This window comes from Phalangium opilio, unplaced genomic scaffold (assembly GCF_054372755.1).
Source record: "Phalangium opilio isolate 3A_F unplaced genomic scaffold, DU_Popi_V2 ptg000011l_1, whole genome shotgun sequence".
NCBI lineage: Eukaryota > Metazoa > Arthropoda > Arachnida > Opiliones > Phalangiidae > Phalangium > Phalangium opilio.
In genome coordinates this window covers 5020273-5038915 of record NW_028324147.1, presented here as the reverse complement: position 1 = coordinate 5038915, position 18643 = coordinate 5020273, and the positions used below count along the sequence as shown (strand labels likewise).

The window sequence follows — 18643 nt, the reverse complement described above, 5'->3', positions numbered from 1 at the left end:
ATGTCACAAGTCAAGAAATTTTAAAAATGGGGCAGAACGATCACGGGAATGTCAGGGAAATTTAAAATTTTGTCAGAAAGGTCAAGGAAAAGTCAAGGAATTTAAAGAATAGGAAATATGTCAGGGAAAGGCCATGGAATTTGAATTTATTCAATAATATTGCTTGGGTTTACGAAAATTCACATATACGTTGAACGTTACAATAAATGTGTTTTAAAACGTAACCTGAACAGGAATGCATACAGCTAATTGGAATCATTGCCTAGCCGTTTTTCTTAACGTATCTTGGCGGAATTTGTGGGAGGAGCTATGCTTGATGAACTTTATCTCGCGAATAATATATCTCGCTGCGCGTTACACCTTGTGCAAGCGTCTGAAGTCGTGTTGCTCCCAACCAATGAAATTACAGTTAGAAAGACACCATCAGAATTATGACGAGTGACGTATACTAAGTTCTCAAGCCCGGCCCACAACACCCGCCTAGAAATTAACATGAGAGATAAGGAGCCACAATGATTTCTATTAGCTATGTGTAGTCCTGATAAAATAATATATTTATAAATATCCTGACTGATAGCATTGACAACTTTGGTTGTACTTGTGAAAAATTACAGGAAATCCTCGGTATAATTTGTGTGGCAATCCCGCTGCAATATTTTCCGAGTAGTCTTGGCCCTCGTTTCTTTATTATTCCAGTTGGAAAATCTGTTCGATCAACGAACTCCAATCTGTCGATCAGTTCAAGGAATTTTTAAAATGTTTCTTAAAAATGTACTTGTGATTCAAGAAGAGTTGCAAGCTTGTTTCTCAGAGTTAAAGACCCTTGATCCCTTTTTGGTATACACCAAAAGGAAAAGACCTTCGCTAAAAACAGCTGATTTGACTTTGGGATGAGAAAATAAAGGATTTTTTTTGCTTTTGCTCATCGGGTGAATGAACTGGTGGTGATATTCGATCCAGGTTTTATTAGCTTGGCTGATTGACAAAGATCTTTAAAAACAGTCCGTTATCTAACCATCTTCACACCCTTCGCGGGGGTTTTGAACCATAAAATTAGTGAGAAGTAAAGTTTAAATATAACAGTTTTTCTTGTAAACACATAAACCTCCCTAATGTGGTGGCTTTTCTAAGGAATTGTCAAGTATTTAGAGTTTTGGTATTTGGATAGTCAGGTGCAATCATAAGTCAAAGTCCTTACTGACTAATAAGCAACACCAAGCCCAAACCGCTTAACTTAGAAGGCTGAAATTTTGTAAGGACGTTACTATTAGTACGCACGCCTTAAGAAAGATTTTTCCAATCCACCGCCATCTTGGAAAATGGCGGCCAGAAATGGAATAACGTCCTTGAATTTCAACCGATTTCACTAATATTTATGACTTTTGGGCTTCGATTAGCCGTCATCTTTAAAAATGGCAGCCCGAAAACGAAAATAAATATCCCGACGGGCAACGCCGATTGCCTTTGATACAACTTCTTAACGTACCCACATAAACTATTGATCTACGATTTGGAGGGTATAGTTTTGAAGGGAGGTTTATCTAGGTACTAAGGACGCTTCTTAATTCGTGGCCATATTGTAAAATGGCGACCATATAAGTTACTCGAACTCCAAACTAAATGACTACATAAATAATATGGCTATACTATTTATTATGTATGTTTATATAAATTAAATACATCATCTAAGTCGCTTGATTATGGAATGTTTTTAAATTGTAAAATTTTACGTATCATTAACTTCTTTGTAGATGGCTTGTGAGAACATTTCCGTTCAAGGACATGGCTGGTGGTGTAGAAGGTTGGGTACCGTCTTGCTACTTGGAGAAGGTCAGAACCAAAGCCCTCACATCTACCACCGTAACGGAAGTTGAAGAGAAAGAGTACACGGACCCCAAAGAACTCGAAGCTTCAACCAGAAGAGCGTAAGTAACCACTACATACCTAACTGGCACACAGAACTTTGAATTTGAGGAAACTTAAGTTGAAGTAAATTGGTACAGGGCTGTAGTCAAAGAATTGGTTGAAACTGAAGAGGACTTCTCCCGGGACATGCTATACGTTGTCCGTAATTACGTCAGAGCCATGGATGACGCATCAGTTCCAACAGAACTTAAGAACTACAAAGAAGAACTCTTTGGAAACTTTAAAGCCATCTCAGAGTTTCATAACAAGTAATTATCTCATTTAATAATTTAAGAGAGTGTCTAATTAAACAGAAAGTTTAAGATATTATTTAACCCTGTATAACCTTTCTTCCATAAAGTGAATTGATCAAAGGAGTTCAATATTACTCCAATGAACCATCAAAATTGGGAATAACTTTCTTAAGACTGGTTCGTAATTAACTTTGGCTGGTTATCGATGTCAATTTTTAATTAATAATTTGGAACATTTTATAGGAAAGAGATTTTGACAAACACGTCAATTATTGTAAGAATGAACCACGCGCGCAGGAAATTTTAGAAACAACAGCTTTGAAACAATTTTTTGAAGTAAGTAAAACAGTAAATCAATTTACTATTAGGATTTAAATTTTAAAATATGAATAGGAACATACTAAGAAAATTAAGGACGACAAAACGCTCTCTGAGCATCTTAAGTTGCCCATTCAACGTATCAACGACTATCAACTTTTACTCAAGGTATTCATTAAAATTAATATTACTTAAGCCTTGATGTTCACATTAATTAATTGGACCTTTGACGTCACAGGAGTTAATCAAATACTCGTCAAGACTGAATGAAGACACTACGGATCTTGAAAAAGCTTTAGAACTAATGCAGACTATTCCGCAAAAGGCCTCCGACGCTCAATTCTTAAATTCTATTCAAGGTTACAAAGGGAATTTGCATAAATTTGGTCGTATGCTATGCCACGTAAGTTGATGAAGAGTAATCGTGATAATTGGTTGGTCTTAAGATCCATTAGACAATAGCCCTGGACAGATTTGAATAGTTTTCTTCGGAATTGTATTTAACTGATATGGATTTACTAGTCCCCGTTTGGTTAAGTTATACTCTATGAGGGGGATTGGGATACGTCTTCTCGAAATAGGTACTCAACCAAACGGCTATTTTCCCGTTACTAACCCAGGATTGGTTCGAGGTCACCGAAGGAACCGCCGGGGTCACCCGTGAAAGATACGTTTTCTTGTTCAAAGGACGAATGTGCGTTACCGATGTCAAGAAAGTTCAAGAGAAGGATGTTTACATGATGAAGAACATTTTCAAGGTAATTGCTTGACTTTGTCCAGCTTTTGTTGTTAGTCAAACTTAGGTTTAGTACTTTTCACGTTTATTTCGAGTTAGGCTTATTGCGATTTGTATGACCTTTGAATTAGGAACAACAGGACTTGTATGACCATTGAATTAGACTTAAGACTATTTGTATGACCTTTGAATTAGGCCTAAAGCGATTTGTATGACCTTTGACTTAGGTTTCACGCAATTTGTATGACCTTTCAATTAGGCTTCACGCGACTCGTATGACCTTTATATTAGTCTAAATTCAATTTTTATGAACTTTGATCTTGGCTTCAATAGCTCACTGATGTCAAAGTAACTGAACCATCCGGAGAAGACAAAACCTTGGTTATCGAACACGTTAGTTCGAGCGAACCGGGATTCCCATTGAAACTCAAGGCCCGAACCTCCATCCAGAAAGAGTCATGGGTCAAAGAATTAACCGTCACCGCCATCACATCCGGTGAGTTTTTAAACCTAGCTATTTTGGGTCATACGCGAAGCCCAAGTAAGTATAGCTGAAAGATAAGGTACTTAGCTGTAGTTCTTCACGTGTAAAATGAAAAAGAAAAAAAACGTTACTAAACTCTAAACTAAATTAACAATACGTATGAATTTAAATCGCGAACTAAACTATATCTTGTTTTAAAATCGGAATTGATAGGACGCTTCTATAATTTTGTTTTTTAACAATTTTAAAACGAATTTCTAAACGTTGTGGCGGGGCCAATTTGTCTGTCCATTTTTGCGCGTATATAGAAATGGTGGATCTAGGCGATGACGAGCCCGTAGTAATTGAACCTGAGGAACCTTCCCTCGATAAGCCTAACGAACCGGTAATTACCGAAGTTAACGAAAGCGAAACATTAATTCGACGACAAGAAAGCGTCCTCTCCTCTTCCTCGAAAATCGAAGAGATTTCTTCCGTCGTTCAACGAACAAAGTCTCCGGAACCTAAAGTCGAAATCCTCGAAGATTTCGAAGCCTACGAAGAAATGAACACTCAAATTACCGAAAGCGTTCGATCTGGTTCCATTACTTCTATGGAGGGTAGGTAGCTTCTACTAGGCATCGCCCATCGCAACCTGCAAACGTCTCTCTATCCTCGGTGTTTAAAGCAAATGTCGGCTCTCCCTATACATCCCTACACGCCAATTTTACCTTGACAAAGTCAGGAACCAATCAGAACTCGTTAACGTCGAGGGCAGAGATAAAACTAGCCTATGCTAACCTTAGCGGGCCAGTCAACTCCACCTCTTGACCACGGGAGTATCTAGTTACATTTGCCTAAACTGAAACACAGCCGAGACTTGCTTTAAAGTATCTTGGAAATGCTTCAAAACAGGTATAAATATGGTAGTTTCAAGAATAATTTCGTAATTTAATTTTGAAATTATTTATAAGTGTAATTATGAAGCTCTGGAAATATAGAGCTAAAGTGAGAGCTTAATCAATCCCTTCTATTTACTCTTAATTATAATTGTAAGTCTTAATTTTTTGTAAGAAAGTAATTGAACTTCGATGCGTTTTGAAACTACCATTCAAATACCGAGATTTTTTGTCCCCTGCTTCTTAGCTTAGGAATTTGCAGTAGATTTCGTCTGTAGATGTTTTTTCAGTCCAAACTGTTCCATTTCTTCAACTTAACCTTCTATACTTTCCTTCAAAATTGCTTTCAAATACTTTACAAATGCTGATACTATCAATCTTTGTAAATTGCTATTTAGCGCGTGCGTAGTAGTTTTCTCTTTTTTGTCCTTATTTGTTTCTCTTTTGGGCTCTTTTCTTCCATTTCTATCAACGTTTCTTGAATCTCTATTTTCTTCTTCAACTTATTCCCGCTTTTAAGTATTTCTGACCATTTTTGTGTGACGAGCGATGTAATTTGTACGTTTCTAAAGCTTTGCAAAAATACCGTCGTTTCAATTTGTAATTAAGAAATAATTAAGGCTTCGTTATGAAATTTTAAATAATCCATTTTTAAAAATCTAAATATTTGCTATAAAAAAATTAAAATAATTCGAAAATTATATTATACTAAATTATATTAAAAAAAAACCTTTTTAATCATTAATTCAAACAAGATGAACAAGTCGGAGTTAAAAATATTCGTTGGTGTCCGTTTTTTGTAAATTTTTGTTAAATTTTAATTGAATTTTTTGAATAATTAATTAGTATTTTGAAGGTTAATTAAGTTTTATTGCGGAAGACCATTCGAAACGTTAATTTCCACCAAACTCTGCTTGGATTTTTATATAATTTATTAGGTTAATTATAACCATACAGAAATGGTCAGGATGATCTTGACTAACCAATTTAATTAATTAAAAATTACTTAACAAGCAGAGTTAATTGGCTTAATCTCTACAGAGCTTTTGGTGGGATATTTGTCTTTGTTTGGTCTTCCGTTACAGATTTTTACTCCGCTCTTGAAGACGACGTCGCTTCTGTTTATTCCACAGCTTCCGAATTGGATGTAGGAGCACCCAAACCCAAATTTAGGAAGTCCTTGCGCAGTGTCTCGTGCCAACGTAAGACTTTGTGGTGGTCAATAGATCGTTCATTTAATTACTTTCAGAGAAGTCAACACGCAGGAGGGGAGGCCGCCATCTTAGGTTATTTCCATCCGTGCAATGCCAACTTGCACTGCCTCTAGCGGTGCTTCTTGGCGCCAGGGAAATAACCCAAGAAGGTGACCTCCTCCGTCCCTGTGTTGTTTACATCTCTTCTGGAATTAATAGAACATGGTCTTTAGTTAAGACATAATTTAAATGAGAACCAACGCATGTAAAATATTAATTCAGAGGGTGAAACCGTTACACTGGAATGCGAGGTCATCTCCCAACCACCAGCCATGGTCAATTGGCTCAAGGACAACAAACCGGTGAAGGCCGGAAGCCGTGTCGAAATTGTCAACAATGGCAACTACCATTCTCTTATCATTCGGGAATCGGATGTACAAGACTCTGCCTTGTACACTGTTATTGCCAATGACGAAAACGGAACTGTGTCATGCAGTGCCACTGTTAACGTCAAACAAGCTCACGGTCTTGACGTTCCAAAGGTCGATTCACGTCCAGCAACCCCGGGTGGAACCGTCTTACCCCATGAACCCGTTTTCAAAGTCATGCTCAAGGATACGGAACTATTGGAAAATACTTCCGTCCGATTTGAATTGTGTGTCAGAGGATATCCTGAACCAAAAATTACCTTGTAAGTACTTGAAACTTTATTAACTTATTTTTTGATCTTGTTTAATTCTAATCGTGTTAACAGCTACAAGGATGACGAGGAATTGAAATTCGACGATAGAATTAAAGTACATTTCGAATCCAAGGAAGTATTTGAATTGATTTTGGACCACGTCATCGAGTCTGACGCTGGAAGGTACAAATGCAAAGCCGTTAATAGCGAGGGTGAAGCAGTCACAGAAGGAAACATTGCAGTGACGAGTGAGTTATGGTTATTTACTATTTGAATAATTAAAATTAAAATTAAAGTTAATGAAGTTGGGCTACATATGATAGTACCAAGAAGTTATTTAATAATTTAAACTTATTTTCTTAATTAAAATTAAAGCACAGTTAAAAATATTAGAGTAGAGGTTTGGGTCTATAATTAAAGTACTTAAATTTAATATAATCATTTTTATTTTTCCCCATATGAAAACGTTTAAGGCGCTAACGTGAGGCTTAGGCCTTATGAATCGATGGGTCTTTTCAATATGCATGGGTATAGTTTTTTTAAACAAAAACAGCTGAATCCAACTAGGCATGTAGTTTAATTTAGAAACAGTTTTATAACTATATTCATCTTCTTATTATTATTTTTTTTCTCTCTCTACTCTACGAAACTCTGTCACTTTTTACTACTAAAAGACAATTATTAATTATTATTATTTTCAACTATTTTTATTTTATGATTATAATTTATTTATTTTTGCACGACAATTTCTACGCAAGTTAATTGCACCCCATTTTTAATTCATTGCTCTTTATTAAAATGACAACGAAGCAATCGATCGATCTTTTTTTTATATAATTAATTATCGGAATCGGACATACGATAATTGATTTTCATAAGCATGCGTTTGTCAACGGGCGACAAAAACTCGCTCTCTTTTCTTTTTCTCCTTATTCCCATTGGCAGAACATAAAAACGTTTTCCAAGGACTGACGGACGAAGATGACGAGGTCCTTAAAACACCCTCACCCGTCCCACCTGCCTTTAAATGGTAGGTACTTGTTAATTTACTTGGAAAGTACTAGAAGAGAGGGTGAAAAGTGAGCTTCAAATCCTGAAAACAAACCACCTTTTCGACGTGAAGGAGGTAGGCAACCCTCCCAATTTTCGGACACCTTATTTTCAAAGCTCCAAATTGTCACGCTCCCAAATGTCGGCCCCCCATTTGTCCTGCTCCCCTATTAAGGTAACAACTTAAAGCAAGAGGTACCACGACGAACCGGGGAACGAAGCTTCACCCTCCCTTTAATTTTAAAGCACGTTAATTAAATATAAGTTCTTGTAATAAACGTGAAGGTTTAGGGACGGCAAGGAATTTGAAGCCAGCGAACGATTCGAAGTTTCGTTTGATGACCAGGAAGATACGCTGGCTTTGTGTTTCCATCACGTTAAACCCGATGACGCTGGCTTGTACACTTGCGTAGCCAGTACTTGCAGCGGAAAAATTTCTTGCAGCGCCGAATTAACCGTCCAAGGTAGCCCAGAATATCTGACCTCCGTCAGCCCGCAACCACCAGTACCAGTACCACCGTACAACCAGTTCGGGACCAAATGTCATCCTTTTGTTTAGAATGTCCGAGTTCAATCTCAACCAACTTCCGAACATAAATGTTCTCTTTTCCCTGATCGGAAATTGAGACCGCTTCACGTTTAAAAATCGCTCAGCATGTTTATTAAATTAACGCATGACGTGTTTTAATTAATTAACGATGAATTTAATGACGTTTTTTACGGGGCTGAATTGTCTACCAACAGTTTATTAACAACGTGTATTAACCAACCATCTTTATCGTCAAAGGTAAATTTACGTTCAGTATAAGTACGCAGACCCTTTTATATTTCAGTTTAATTAGTTTAATGTGTAACGTTAAATATATGGTGATGGTATATACCTTTAAATGTTTAGTTTAAATGGTTCCAAGTCCACACGCAAGAGTCTTTGACTCGGTTAAACTTTTAACTTGCTTGTGGACATTTAGGAATTTAATTATCTTTGATGGAACTTGAAATTATTTTAAAGGTTTAGTTAACCAACTTCTTCGGGAACCGGAAGCTCCTCAAATATCCGCTAACCTTTCGGATGTTGAAGTTAGCGAGGGTGCTTCCGCTATGCTTGAAGTCAAAGTAACTGGTTTTCCAAAACCGGATTTATCTTGGTACGTTTGAAATAACTCGTACTATTATCTAACTTTTTGATTGTGAGAATTACTATCTACTACGTCATCTAACTTGGTACACCACGAGAAATATCTACTATAATGATTAACCTAATTTCGTCACAGGTATCATGGTGAAGAAGAGATTACGGCTGGTGGCCGATTCAAGTTCTTGTTTGAGGATAATGAAAGTACCACTTTGGTCATCAAGAACGTCGTGAAGGCTGATTCTGGAAAGTACAGAGTCGTGGCCAAGAACGATGTCGGGGAAGTGGAATCTGTCGGAAAGTTGACGGTCACTTGTCCCCCGGTCTTTAAGAAACAACTGAAGGACACGGCCGTCATGACAGATGAACCAATCAAAATGGAAGTAGCTGTCGAAGCCACTCCCGAACCCGAGATCAAGTGGTACAAAGATGGACAACCATTGTCTCATGGCAAACAAGTCAAGTTGGAGCATCCGTCCGAAGAAATATTCTCTCTCACCATCGCAAAGGCCAAGCCTGAAGACGCCGGAAGTTACTCCTGTATCGTTACTAACCCATACGGAAGTCAGACCGGTTTTTCAGCCGTCACTGTTAATGGTATGATGATTTTCAATCATATTTTACGTGGCTTTCTATATTATTCATCAAACGAAAACGTCCCGTGACCTTTTGACCTTTAGCTCCACCCTCGTTCTTACGTGGAATGAAGAATGTCGAAGCGGTGGAAGAAGAAACGATTAGTTTGTCAGTAAAGGTTGCCGGAACGCCGAAACCAACTGTCAGTTGGTCGAAAGATGGTTCCACCCTTAAAGAAACCGAACGAATCAAGATTGTCGAAGAGGAAACCAACTCTTATTTGGTAACCATCGAAAAAGTTACCAAAGAAGACTCCGGCAAGTACGAATGCCAAATTAAGAACGATTATGGCAAAGATACCACCAGTGGAAACGTCGGAATTAAGAGTAAGTACTTAAAACCAAAATGCAATTAAGTACTTGATTGTATTAAATTAATCTTATCAACAGGCAAACCTAATTTCTCGAAGAAATTAACTGATATGGAATTTAAGGAGGGCGATGTTGATATTGCCTTAGAAGTCAAAGTTGAAGGGTTACCGAAACCTAATATTAAATGGTAAGACTAGTAGTAGTATAATTGCGTCGTTCAAGTATCTCAGTCTAATACGTTGTCGTAAACCTCAAGGCTTCGTGATGGTAAAGAAATTACCGAAACTAAGAACATCAAAGTCGTTTCAAACGAAGAAACTGGTGTTTATTCATTGAAAATCAAAGAAATTCGAACCGTCGATGCTGGACAGTACACTGTGGAAGCGTCCAACTCCGTCGGAAAGAGTTCCAGCAGTGGTAACGTTTCTGTTAATGGTAAGTAATTGAAACGTATTGGTCTACAATTACTTGAGATTAAACGTTATCGTCATCAACAGCCTCAGCTAAGATCTTGGAACCATTAAAGGACGTCAATACAAAGGTTGGACAAGACGCCAAGTTTACCATCAAGTTCAAAGGAACTCCCAAGCCAGAGGCCAAATGGTGAGCTTATCTTATCTTGTTTTTAATTTGAGATTGATTTTTTTGGGTTTTTCTTTTTTAATTAGGTCTAAAGCCGGTGCTAGTTTGACTATTGACGGAAGTCGCGTTAAGGTCATAGAGGAGGCTTCGGACCAATTGACCTTGGTCATCCAGAAGGTAGTTGAAGATGATAAGGCCGATTATAGCGTTGAAGTCAGTAATATGTTCGGAAAAGATTCGTCAACGGCCAAATTGAATTTGGAAGGTAAGTTTGGGAGGGCTTTGATGACAAGGGTTAACAATAAGGTGTATGAAGTATGACTAAGTATTACATTACCATTTACTAAGGTTGCGCAGCACGCGATGCGCAATGCCAGCGCGACAGTAATAAGCGTATGCGTATAATTTACTTAATTATATTAATTCTGACAGCAAAATATCACAGTTGAAACTTTTAAAAATTCTAATAAGAGTTCACTTTAATATTTGAATAAGATTAATAAAAATAAATACTTGCTAAATAAATAAATAAAACAATTTTTAACAAAACTAAACGTTCTTCTCTAATTTCTGTCTACACCAGAAAACAACTCTAAACACGATACTAAACCTCTACTAAAGATTAAAACTAAACCATTAAATATTTTCTGCTCTACCCTTAAAATAACAGAGGAAATTGAAACGCCACGTTTCACCAAGAACCTTTCGGATCAAAAAGCTCAAGTTGGAGAAGACCTTGAACTTTCCGTGGTAGTTGAGGGCAAACCTCAACCGGAAATCCGCTGGTTACATGATGACAATGAAATCCAGGCTGATAGCAGACACATCATAACAACCGACGAAGCAACGGGTACTCATGCCCTCCAGGTCAAATCTCTACAAGAAACATGTGCGGGCAAATACACTTGCGAGGCCCTCAACAAAGGGGGAAAAGCTGAAACTAGTTCCAATGTTACCGTCGAACCGGTAGAGGAAATTGAAACCCCACGTTTTACCAAGAATCTTTCGGATCAAAAAGCTCAAGTTGGTGAAGACCTTGAACTATCCGTGGTAGTTGAGGGCAAACCCCAACCCGAAATCCGCTGGTTATACGAAGGCGAAGAAATCCAATCTGATAGCAGACATGTCATAACTACCGACGAATCAACGGGAACCTATTCTCTCCAGGTCAAATCTCTACAAGAAACATGCGCCGGTAAATACCATTGCGAAGCCGTCAACAAAGCGGGTAAAGCCGATACTAGTTCCAATGTCACCGTCGAACCGCTAGAAGAAATTGAAACGCCACGTTTCACAAAGAGTCTTTCGGATCAAAAAGCTCAAGTTGGGGAAGACCTTGAACTTTCTGTGGTAGTTGAGGGCAAACCTCAACCGGAAATCCACTGGTTATACGAGGGCAAAGAAATACAAGCCGATAGCAGACATGTCATAACTACGGACGAAGCAACGGGTACCCATACCCTCAAGGTCAAATCTCTAGAGGAAACATGCGCTGGTAAATACACTTGCGAAGCCGTCAACAAAGCGGGTAAAGCCGATACTAGTTCCAAGGCCACCGTTGAATCGTCACCTAAATTTGTCAAGGGCTTAGAGGATCAAACGGTAGCCGAAGGTCAGGATGTCACCTTCAATGTCAAGATAGCCGGTACTCCCAAACCCAAGGTCACTTGGATGAACGCTGATGCTGAGATCAATATCGATGGGGAGAAAGTACAAAGTACCGAAGAAGCCGAGGACGAGTTCACACTTATCTTGAAACGAGTCACTTTAGTCGACACTGGAAAATATTCCTGTAAGATTACCAACGAATACGGAGAAGAAATATCATCTTGCAAACTTCGAGTCGAAAGCGAAGGCGCTAAGCCTAACTTCAAGAAGGGTTTGAGTGACCTTGAAGCCCGCGAAGGTGACACCAACATCGAGTTAAGCGTAGAGGTTGAAGCCAGTCCTGCAGCGGAAGTTAAATGGACTTTGAATGGATCTGATTTGACCAGTGAGGAAACTGTTAAGGTTACGGAAGATATCGAAAGTGGAAGCTACTCACTGATTATCAAGAAAGCTGATAGTGCTCAAAAGGGAACCATCAAAGCCACAGCGACAAATACCCACGGAAGTGTTGATACCAGCGCGGAATTTACAGTCTTATGTATGTTGCAAACCAGGAACTCATTCATAAACTAAAAACAGGCAAGCAAATAGATCGAAAGAAGTCTTGCTCGTTTTTGGTCGACTATAAATGAGTTCTTGACGTGTAAAACAACTAAAAGCGATACTAAATTTCTGAGTTATCAACCCAAATAGCCAAACCAAAGATTGAAAAAGGTCTTATTGATGTCGAAGTTACTGAGGGTGAACCGGTTACCTTAACTGTCAAAGTTACTGGCGAACCTCAACCCCAAGTAGCTTGGACGCGCGATGGTGAAGAGGTAGAAACCTCAGCCACCGTTAGAATTACTCAAGAAATTGAGAAAGAGCACCTATACGAAATCGATATAGACAGCGCCACCATTGAAATGGGTGGTGATTACGAATGCAAAGCTACAAATGATTTGGGCGAAGCGGTTACCAAGGGAAAATTGATTGTTAATAGTAAGTCCTTCAAAGCTGCGACGGGCAGTAATTGCATTGGCGCCTGGATGTTGTAGAGACTTGTTGGTTAAATCTGTTAGTTGCTTGGCATTAAACCGGTTAAAGCTTGCGACTGCGCTCTGCTAATATAAATACACGATTTCAAGTTTACATAATGTGTATGTAAACTTATAGGTAAACCCAAGTTCGTCAAAGGATTAAAAGACCAAGAAGTTTGGGCCGGAGAGGAATCTCTTTTCGAAATTCAAGTCAGCGGAGCGCCTGAACCAGAAATTACTTGGTGGGTATCGAAAACTGTTTTTTTTTATTGAACTGTTTACTTACTAAGACATTTGGACCAAAGGTACAAGGAAGACAGTAAAATTACTGAGACAGAGCGTATCAAAATCACCTCCGAAGGTTCAATTAGTAAAGTTACCATCACGGGAACCAAGATGGAAGACAGCGCAACATACAAGTGCACAGCTACCAACAAGGCTGGTTCCGCATCGACCGAGGGGTTACTGTCCGTCCAAAGTAAGTTAGACTTATCGAAAACACTTACTGTAACTAAATGACTTAATTCTCAGGTGCGGATGACTCGGCTGCACCAACGTTCATCCGCAAGATGGTGGATACTTTAGTTATCGTCGGTGACGCAGCCCGTTTCGAAGTTAAGGTCGCCGGAACACCAGCACCGACCATTAACTGGTACAAAAATGATCAAGCCGTGACTGCTGATAGTTCTACCATCTTGGGTAGCGACGCGAGCGACAATGTCTACACCTTAACGCTGAAAGAATTGACCGTTGAAGATAGTGGTTCATTTTCTTGCAAAGCCGTTAACGATAAGGGTGAAGCTACTTGCCAGGCTGCTCTTACTGTCAAAGGTAATAATGAATTGAAGAGGTTTCACGAAGTACAAATTTACTAAGACCATCTTTTATATATATATTAACTAGAACCAGTTGCCCCTGAAATTGACGGTATGGCCGATAAGGAAGTTAAACTTGGCACCGTGGCTAAGTTTGAGGTCACAACCTCAGGGTTACCATCTCCTACTGTATCTTGGTAAAAACATTTCCTATCATATTTAAAGCTAGTTCTAACTGCATTAATTGTTTGCTTAGGCTTAAGGATGGCGCTGAAATCAAGGCGTCAGATAACGTAGTCATTACCAAAGACGAAGAGAAAGGTACTCACTCATTGGCTATTAAGAGCGTCAAAGAAGAAAGTACCGGAAGTTACGTTTGCAAGGCCTCTAATAGCGCCGGAAAGAAGGAGAAATCTGCGAAGTTGTCTATCAAGGGTAGGTTGATCAAATTAAATAAAATTAACCATGATGATAAGTACTTACATGCATTTTTGACCTTAGGTGAAGCGCCTAGTTTCTTGAAGGACTTGAAGGACGTCTCAGCCAAAATCGGCGACGACGTTTCTTTCGAAGTTAGAGTCGGTGGTTATCCATTGCCTACCCTAACTTGGCTTCTGGGTGAAAAAGAGTTGTCAGCCAGTGGTAGCATTAAAATCACCCAAAAGGATGACTGCTTCACTTTAACGATCAAAGGAGTTACTGCTAAAGACTTGGGAACTGTCACCTGTAAGGCTAAGAATGCTTCCGGTGAAGCTAAGAGTACAGCAGCATTGAGAACCAAAGGTAGGATCAGGATTATTTTGAAGCTTTTGGCAACATTATCGTCATGTTTAATTTCCTCCCATAGAATCCTCACCAGTAGTTGAGAAGGGTTTGGAACCTAAGGTGTCCCTAGATGAAGGTGGTCACCTTATCCTCGAGGCTAAAGTTAACGGTCAGCCCATGCCTGAAATCCAATGGTTAAAGGATGGCAAACCTTTGAAACCCGACAGTAACACCAAGATTTCCTTGTCACCTGACGGAGTCGCCAGGTTAGAGGTACTTAACGCTACACCAGCCGATGCAGGCAAGTACGAAATGGTTGCGAAGAATGCTCAAGGCGAAGCCAAGAGTCCAAGTCAAGTTTCCGTCAAGCGTGAGTACTTATTTCGGTCCAAGCCTTTGAATATCCGCAATTTATTGTATTTGCATTTAAATTTATAGCCAAACCTTCCGAACCCGCGGCGAAGGTGGAGGAACCCTCGAAGGCCGAAGAAACCGTTGAAGAGAAAGTCAAACCTAAGTTCGTTAAGCCTTTGGAAGCGACTGACGTTGTCGAGGGCAAACCAATCAAGTTGGAGGTTAAGGCTGTAGGCACACCCGCCCCTCAAGTCGCATGGTTGAAGAATGGCGAACCCATCGAAGGCGACAATCGTTTGAAGTTGAGGACCGAACCCGATGGTACCTCGGCTTTGATTATTGATAGCCCAACTCCAGAGGACGCTGGAAAGTACACTTGCATCGCCACCAACGCTGCAGGTGACGCCACAACTGCTGCTCCTGTCGCAATTACAAGTACGTGTTTTTACTTAAACTAAAAATAAAGCAAAAAAAAAGAAAACTTTCAGTAAGTGGTGTGATAAAAAATTAAAACAGGACCACCAAGTCAAAAACCAGCATTCAGCGACGGTTTGAAACCAACTAGTATGGCTGAGGGTAAACCCGGTCGTTTGGAAGCTAAAGTTTCTGGAGAACCTAAACCGGAAGTGAAGTGGATGAAGGACGGTCAAGAATTGTCACCTGATAACCACGTTACGCTTTCGGAAGAACCCGACGGTACCATCGCCTTGATGTTGGACAAAGTTACCCCCGAAGACGCTGGAAAGTACGCTGTTGTCGTCAGCAATCCCGCTGGTGAAGCTAAAAGCGAAGCTCCTATTACTGGTAATTAATTTAACAATTTTACCTTGATTCTACTTAACAATTATACTTTTCAGTTGTCCCTAAGGTTGATAAACCTCGCTTCGATCAGCCATTATTGCCCGCATTGTTGACGGAAGGTGAACCTGGTAAATTAGAAGCCAAATTAAGTCCCGGTGTTAAGAATCCAACCGTCACTTGGCTCAAGGATAACAAACCAATTGTTCCGAGTGACCACTTGAAACCGGAAATCTTACCAGACGGTACCTTGATCTTACACATTGATAAGACTAAACCGGAAGACTCTGGAAAATACGCCGTTGTTGTTGCCAACGAGGGAGGAGAAGGAAAAAGCGAGGCCAAAGTTACGAGTAAGTTAGTCTGAGCGATGTCATATTCTTACATTGAAGACGTAACTCATGTTGCTTTGCAGCCATTCCCAAAACATTGCCTCCCGCTGGCAAGAAACCTGAATTCGAAAAAGGCTTAACACCCAACAAAGATTTGACGGAAGGTGAACCATTGAAGTTGGAGGCCAAGGTTACGGGCGATCCAAAACCGGAAATAAAATGGATGAAAGATGGCGAGGATATTGTTCCGTCCAATCGAATTTATACCAAAGAAGAACCTGACGGCAAAGTCGAACTCACCATTGACCACGCCTTGCCGGAAGACTCTGGTAAATACGCGGTTGTTGCCATCAATGATGAAGGCAAAACAAGGAGTCCTTGCGCGGTTGAAGTAAAACGTAAGCCAATAATATTTGCTCAGTCTTCATTTTACCACGTGGCTAATCAATCTTTAATTGATTTAAAGCCGTACCCAAGACGAAACCGCAAATCGATATCGGACTTGAAAAGAAAGCGTTGACCGCCGGTCAACCCGGAAAATTAACAGCTAAGTTAACTGGCAATCCCAAACCGGCTATCAAATGGTTGAAGGATGGACAAGAGATTATTCCCGATGGACGCGTCAGAATTAGAGAAGAACCGGATGGAAGTAGCACCTTGTACATCGATAACGTCTTGCCAGAAGACGCTGCAAAGTACACCGTTGTTGCAGCCAATGAGAATGGGGAAGTCAGGACTTCGGCTCCTATTACAGTCAACCGTAAGTTGTTTGTAATTGTAAAGACATCTATGGTGGTCTGTTATATATCTTTGCTGTTTGACTCTTGGTAGAACCACCTATTTTCACGAAACCATTACAAGCGGCTGACGCTATCGAAGGTTATCCTTCTAAGCTCGAAGCCCGACTAACAGGTCAACCCGCTCCCGAAATCAAATGGATGAAAGACGGCAAGGTGTTCAAACCAGACGGTATCCACGCCAAACCATTCCATACGCCAGAAGGAAACGTCGGTCTGCTTTTCGACCGTTGTATTCCTCAAGACAGCGCTAATTACTGTTGCGTCGCCACTAACCCTCACGGCGAGGCTTCTACCGATGCCGACTTGAGTGTGACGGCCACGTCCGATCTGCCAAGTGACCCAGCTTCTGCTCCAGTAATTGTCTCTCCGCTCAACGACATCGAAGTGAAAGAAGGTGACCCAATTGTCTTGGAAGCCGGAATTTCTGGAACTCCTTTGCCGGCCATTCAATGGCTTCTGGATGACCAACCCATTTTCCCGTCCGATAATGTCCATCAGACCTTCGATGGTAAGAAGGCGGTACTAGAGGTGCGCAAGTCCAACCCGGCACACGCTGGCAAGTATGAAGTTAAGGCTACCAACGCAACTGGAACTACAGGTTCTAAAGCCAATGTTAAAGTTATGGAACGAACTCCACCTAGATTTATTCAACGACTTGTTGATCTCGAGGTATGTCTGTTACGTTAAACCGAGGCCCAAGACATTAATTACACTTAGTTACTTCACTTTGTAATGTTTAATAGGCACCATCTTCGGAGCCTTTGAAGTTGCAATGTCGCGTGAAAGGTTTCCCAGAACCAGAAATCGAATGGACTTTCAATGGAAGTCCAATTTATCCTGGTTTGAAGTATAATATGACCAAGGAAGGTGACCTTTGCATCTTAGCCTTACCCCATCCAAGAGCCAAGGATAGTGGTATCTACGAATGCAAAGCTAAGAACCCAGTAGGTGAAGATGTTTGCCGTGCCGAAGCCAAAGTAACGTAAGTACTTGCGCCCAAAGTTATAACGAGATTAAAGGACTAATCGTAAATACATCAATTGAAAATTATAGAGACAAGGGTGAAAAGGGACAACCACCTATGTTCTTGAAAAAATTGGGTGACTGTGATACCTTGGAGGGTGGACAAGCCAAGTTTACCGCTTGCATCGTGGGATCACCAGCTCCTGATATTAAATGGTACGTTCCTTACGTTTAAATTTGTTAAGTCCCTTGATGACTTGAACAATTAACCTTTTCTTTTCAAACTCAGGTTCAGGAACGGAGAGCAATTGGATTTGAGTCCTCGTCATAAGTTCGAGTTGGAACCAAATGGCCTTTTGAGATTGTACATCCGAGATGTTCAACCGGAAGACTTCGGGGAATACCGACTGTCCATTTCGAATCCATACGGCAGTGACACCTGCACGGGAAAACTACGTCCAGAGAGTAAGATATCTAATATGAAACGTACAGCCAGTAAGAAATTCACTCAATTAACCCGACAAGCGAGCGCTAGCATTACGAATCTATCACGAACCGTCAGCAATTTAGATTTAGAAACTATATCCAGGACCGTCTTAGATAATCTTCACGAGAATCCCATTATCATCGTCATCATGGGATCCTTAGCTTTCGTATTTTTGTATCGCGTATTAGCAGCTATAACCCCGCCCATATTTGGCTTAGGTGACGATAGGTATTTCGAAGCGCTATCGGCTTATATCTATAGGTGCTCGGGAGAAGATTGTGTTAAGAAAGACATTAGTAAACCCTAAATTAAAACGTTAAGATAATTTTAGTTTCAATTTAATATTTCCCATCAGATTATAAAATATAGAGAACTATACAAAAATCTCGTAATCTTTTGCAAGAACCCATATAAGACTCGAGAACCTTTTGAATAGCCATTTTAGGTATCATGTTTCTCGCACTGTGTCGTTGAAAGCTCGCGATACATGGTGGAATCAGTTGAAGGGGGGAACGTCACAGTTGAACCTGCCAATAAACGG

At 40.1% G+C, this 18643-nt stretch overlaps 1 protein-coding gene across 1 annotated transcript in view; it reads left to right on the top strand.

Annotated features, from left to right (window-relative positions):
* Obsc (Obscurin) overlaps window positions 1-18643 on the top strand; it is a 53609-nt gene that overhangs the window by 27062 nt on the left and 7904 nt on the right. Inside the window, exons 11-50 of the mRNA XM_089860752.1 lie at window positions 1752-1925; window positions 2004-2174; window positions 2267-2336; window positions 2403-2495; window positions 2553-2645; window positions 2716-2880; window positions 3098-3235; window positions 3547-3709; window positions 4006-4296; window positions 5709-5777; window positions 6051-6459; window positions 6523-6698; window positions 7396-7480; window positions 7786-8053; window positions 8275-8287; window positions 8510-8645; window positions 8772-9229; window positions 9313-9594; window positions 9658-9766; window positions 9836-10014; window positions 10077-10182; window positions 10248-10426; window positions 10832-12307; window positions 12463-12750; window positions 12925-13030; window positions 13094-13266; window positions 13320-13619; window positions 13692-13800; window positions 13860-14038; window positions 14105-14386; window positions 14451-14738; window positions 14807-15157; window positions 15239-15526; window positions 15580-15873; window positions 15936-16250; window positions 16319-16612; window positions 16684-17321; window positions 17396-17634; window positions 17706-17831; window positions 17905-18404. Coding sequence (XP_089716878.1) covers window positions 1752-1925; window positions 2004-2174; window positions 2267-2336; window positions 2403-2495; window positions 2553-2645; window positions 2716-2880; window positions 3098-3235; window positions 3547-3709; window positions 4006-4296; window positions 5709-5777; window positions 6051-6459; window positions 6523-6698; window positions 7396-7480; window positions 7786-8053; window positions 8275-8287; window positions 8510-8645; window positions 8772-9229; window positions 9313-9594; window positions 9658-9766; window positions 9836-10014; window positions 10077-10182; window positions 10248-10426; window positions 10832-12307; window positions 12463-12750; window positions 12925-13030; window positions 13094-13266; window positions 13320-13619; window positions 13692-13800; window positions 13860-14038; window positions 14105-14386; window positions 14451-14738; window positions 14807-15157; window positions 15239-15526; window positions 15580-15873; window positions 15936-16250; window positions 16319-16612; window positions 16684-17321; window positions 17396-17634; window positions 17706-17831; window positions 17905-18404 — 10073 coding nt within the window. The remainder of the gene's footprint in view (window positions 1-1751; window positions 1926-2003; window positions 2175-2266; window positions 2337-2402; window positions 2496-2552; window positions 2646-2715; window positions 2881-3097; window positions 3236-3546; window positions 3710-4005; window positions 4297-5708; window positions 5778-6050; window positions 6460-6522; window positions 6699-7395; window positions 7481-7785; window positions 8054-8274; window positions 8288-8509; window positions 8646-8771; window positions 9230-9312; window positions 9595-9657; window positions 9767-9835; window positions 10015-10076; window positions 10183-10247; window positions 10427-10831; window positions 12308-12462; window positions 12751-12924; window positions 13031-13093; window positions 13267-13319; window positions 13620-13691; window positions 13801-13859; window positions 14039-14104; window positions 14387-14450; window positions 14739-14806; window positions 15158-15238; window positions 15527-15579; window positions 15874-15935; window positions 16251-16318; window positions 16613-16683; window positions 17322-17395; window positions 17635-17705; window positions 17832-17904; window positions 18405-18643) is intronic.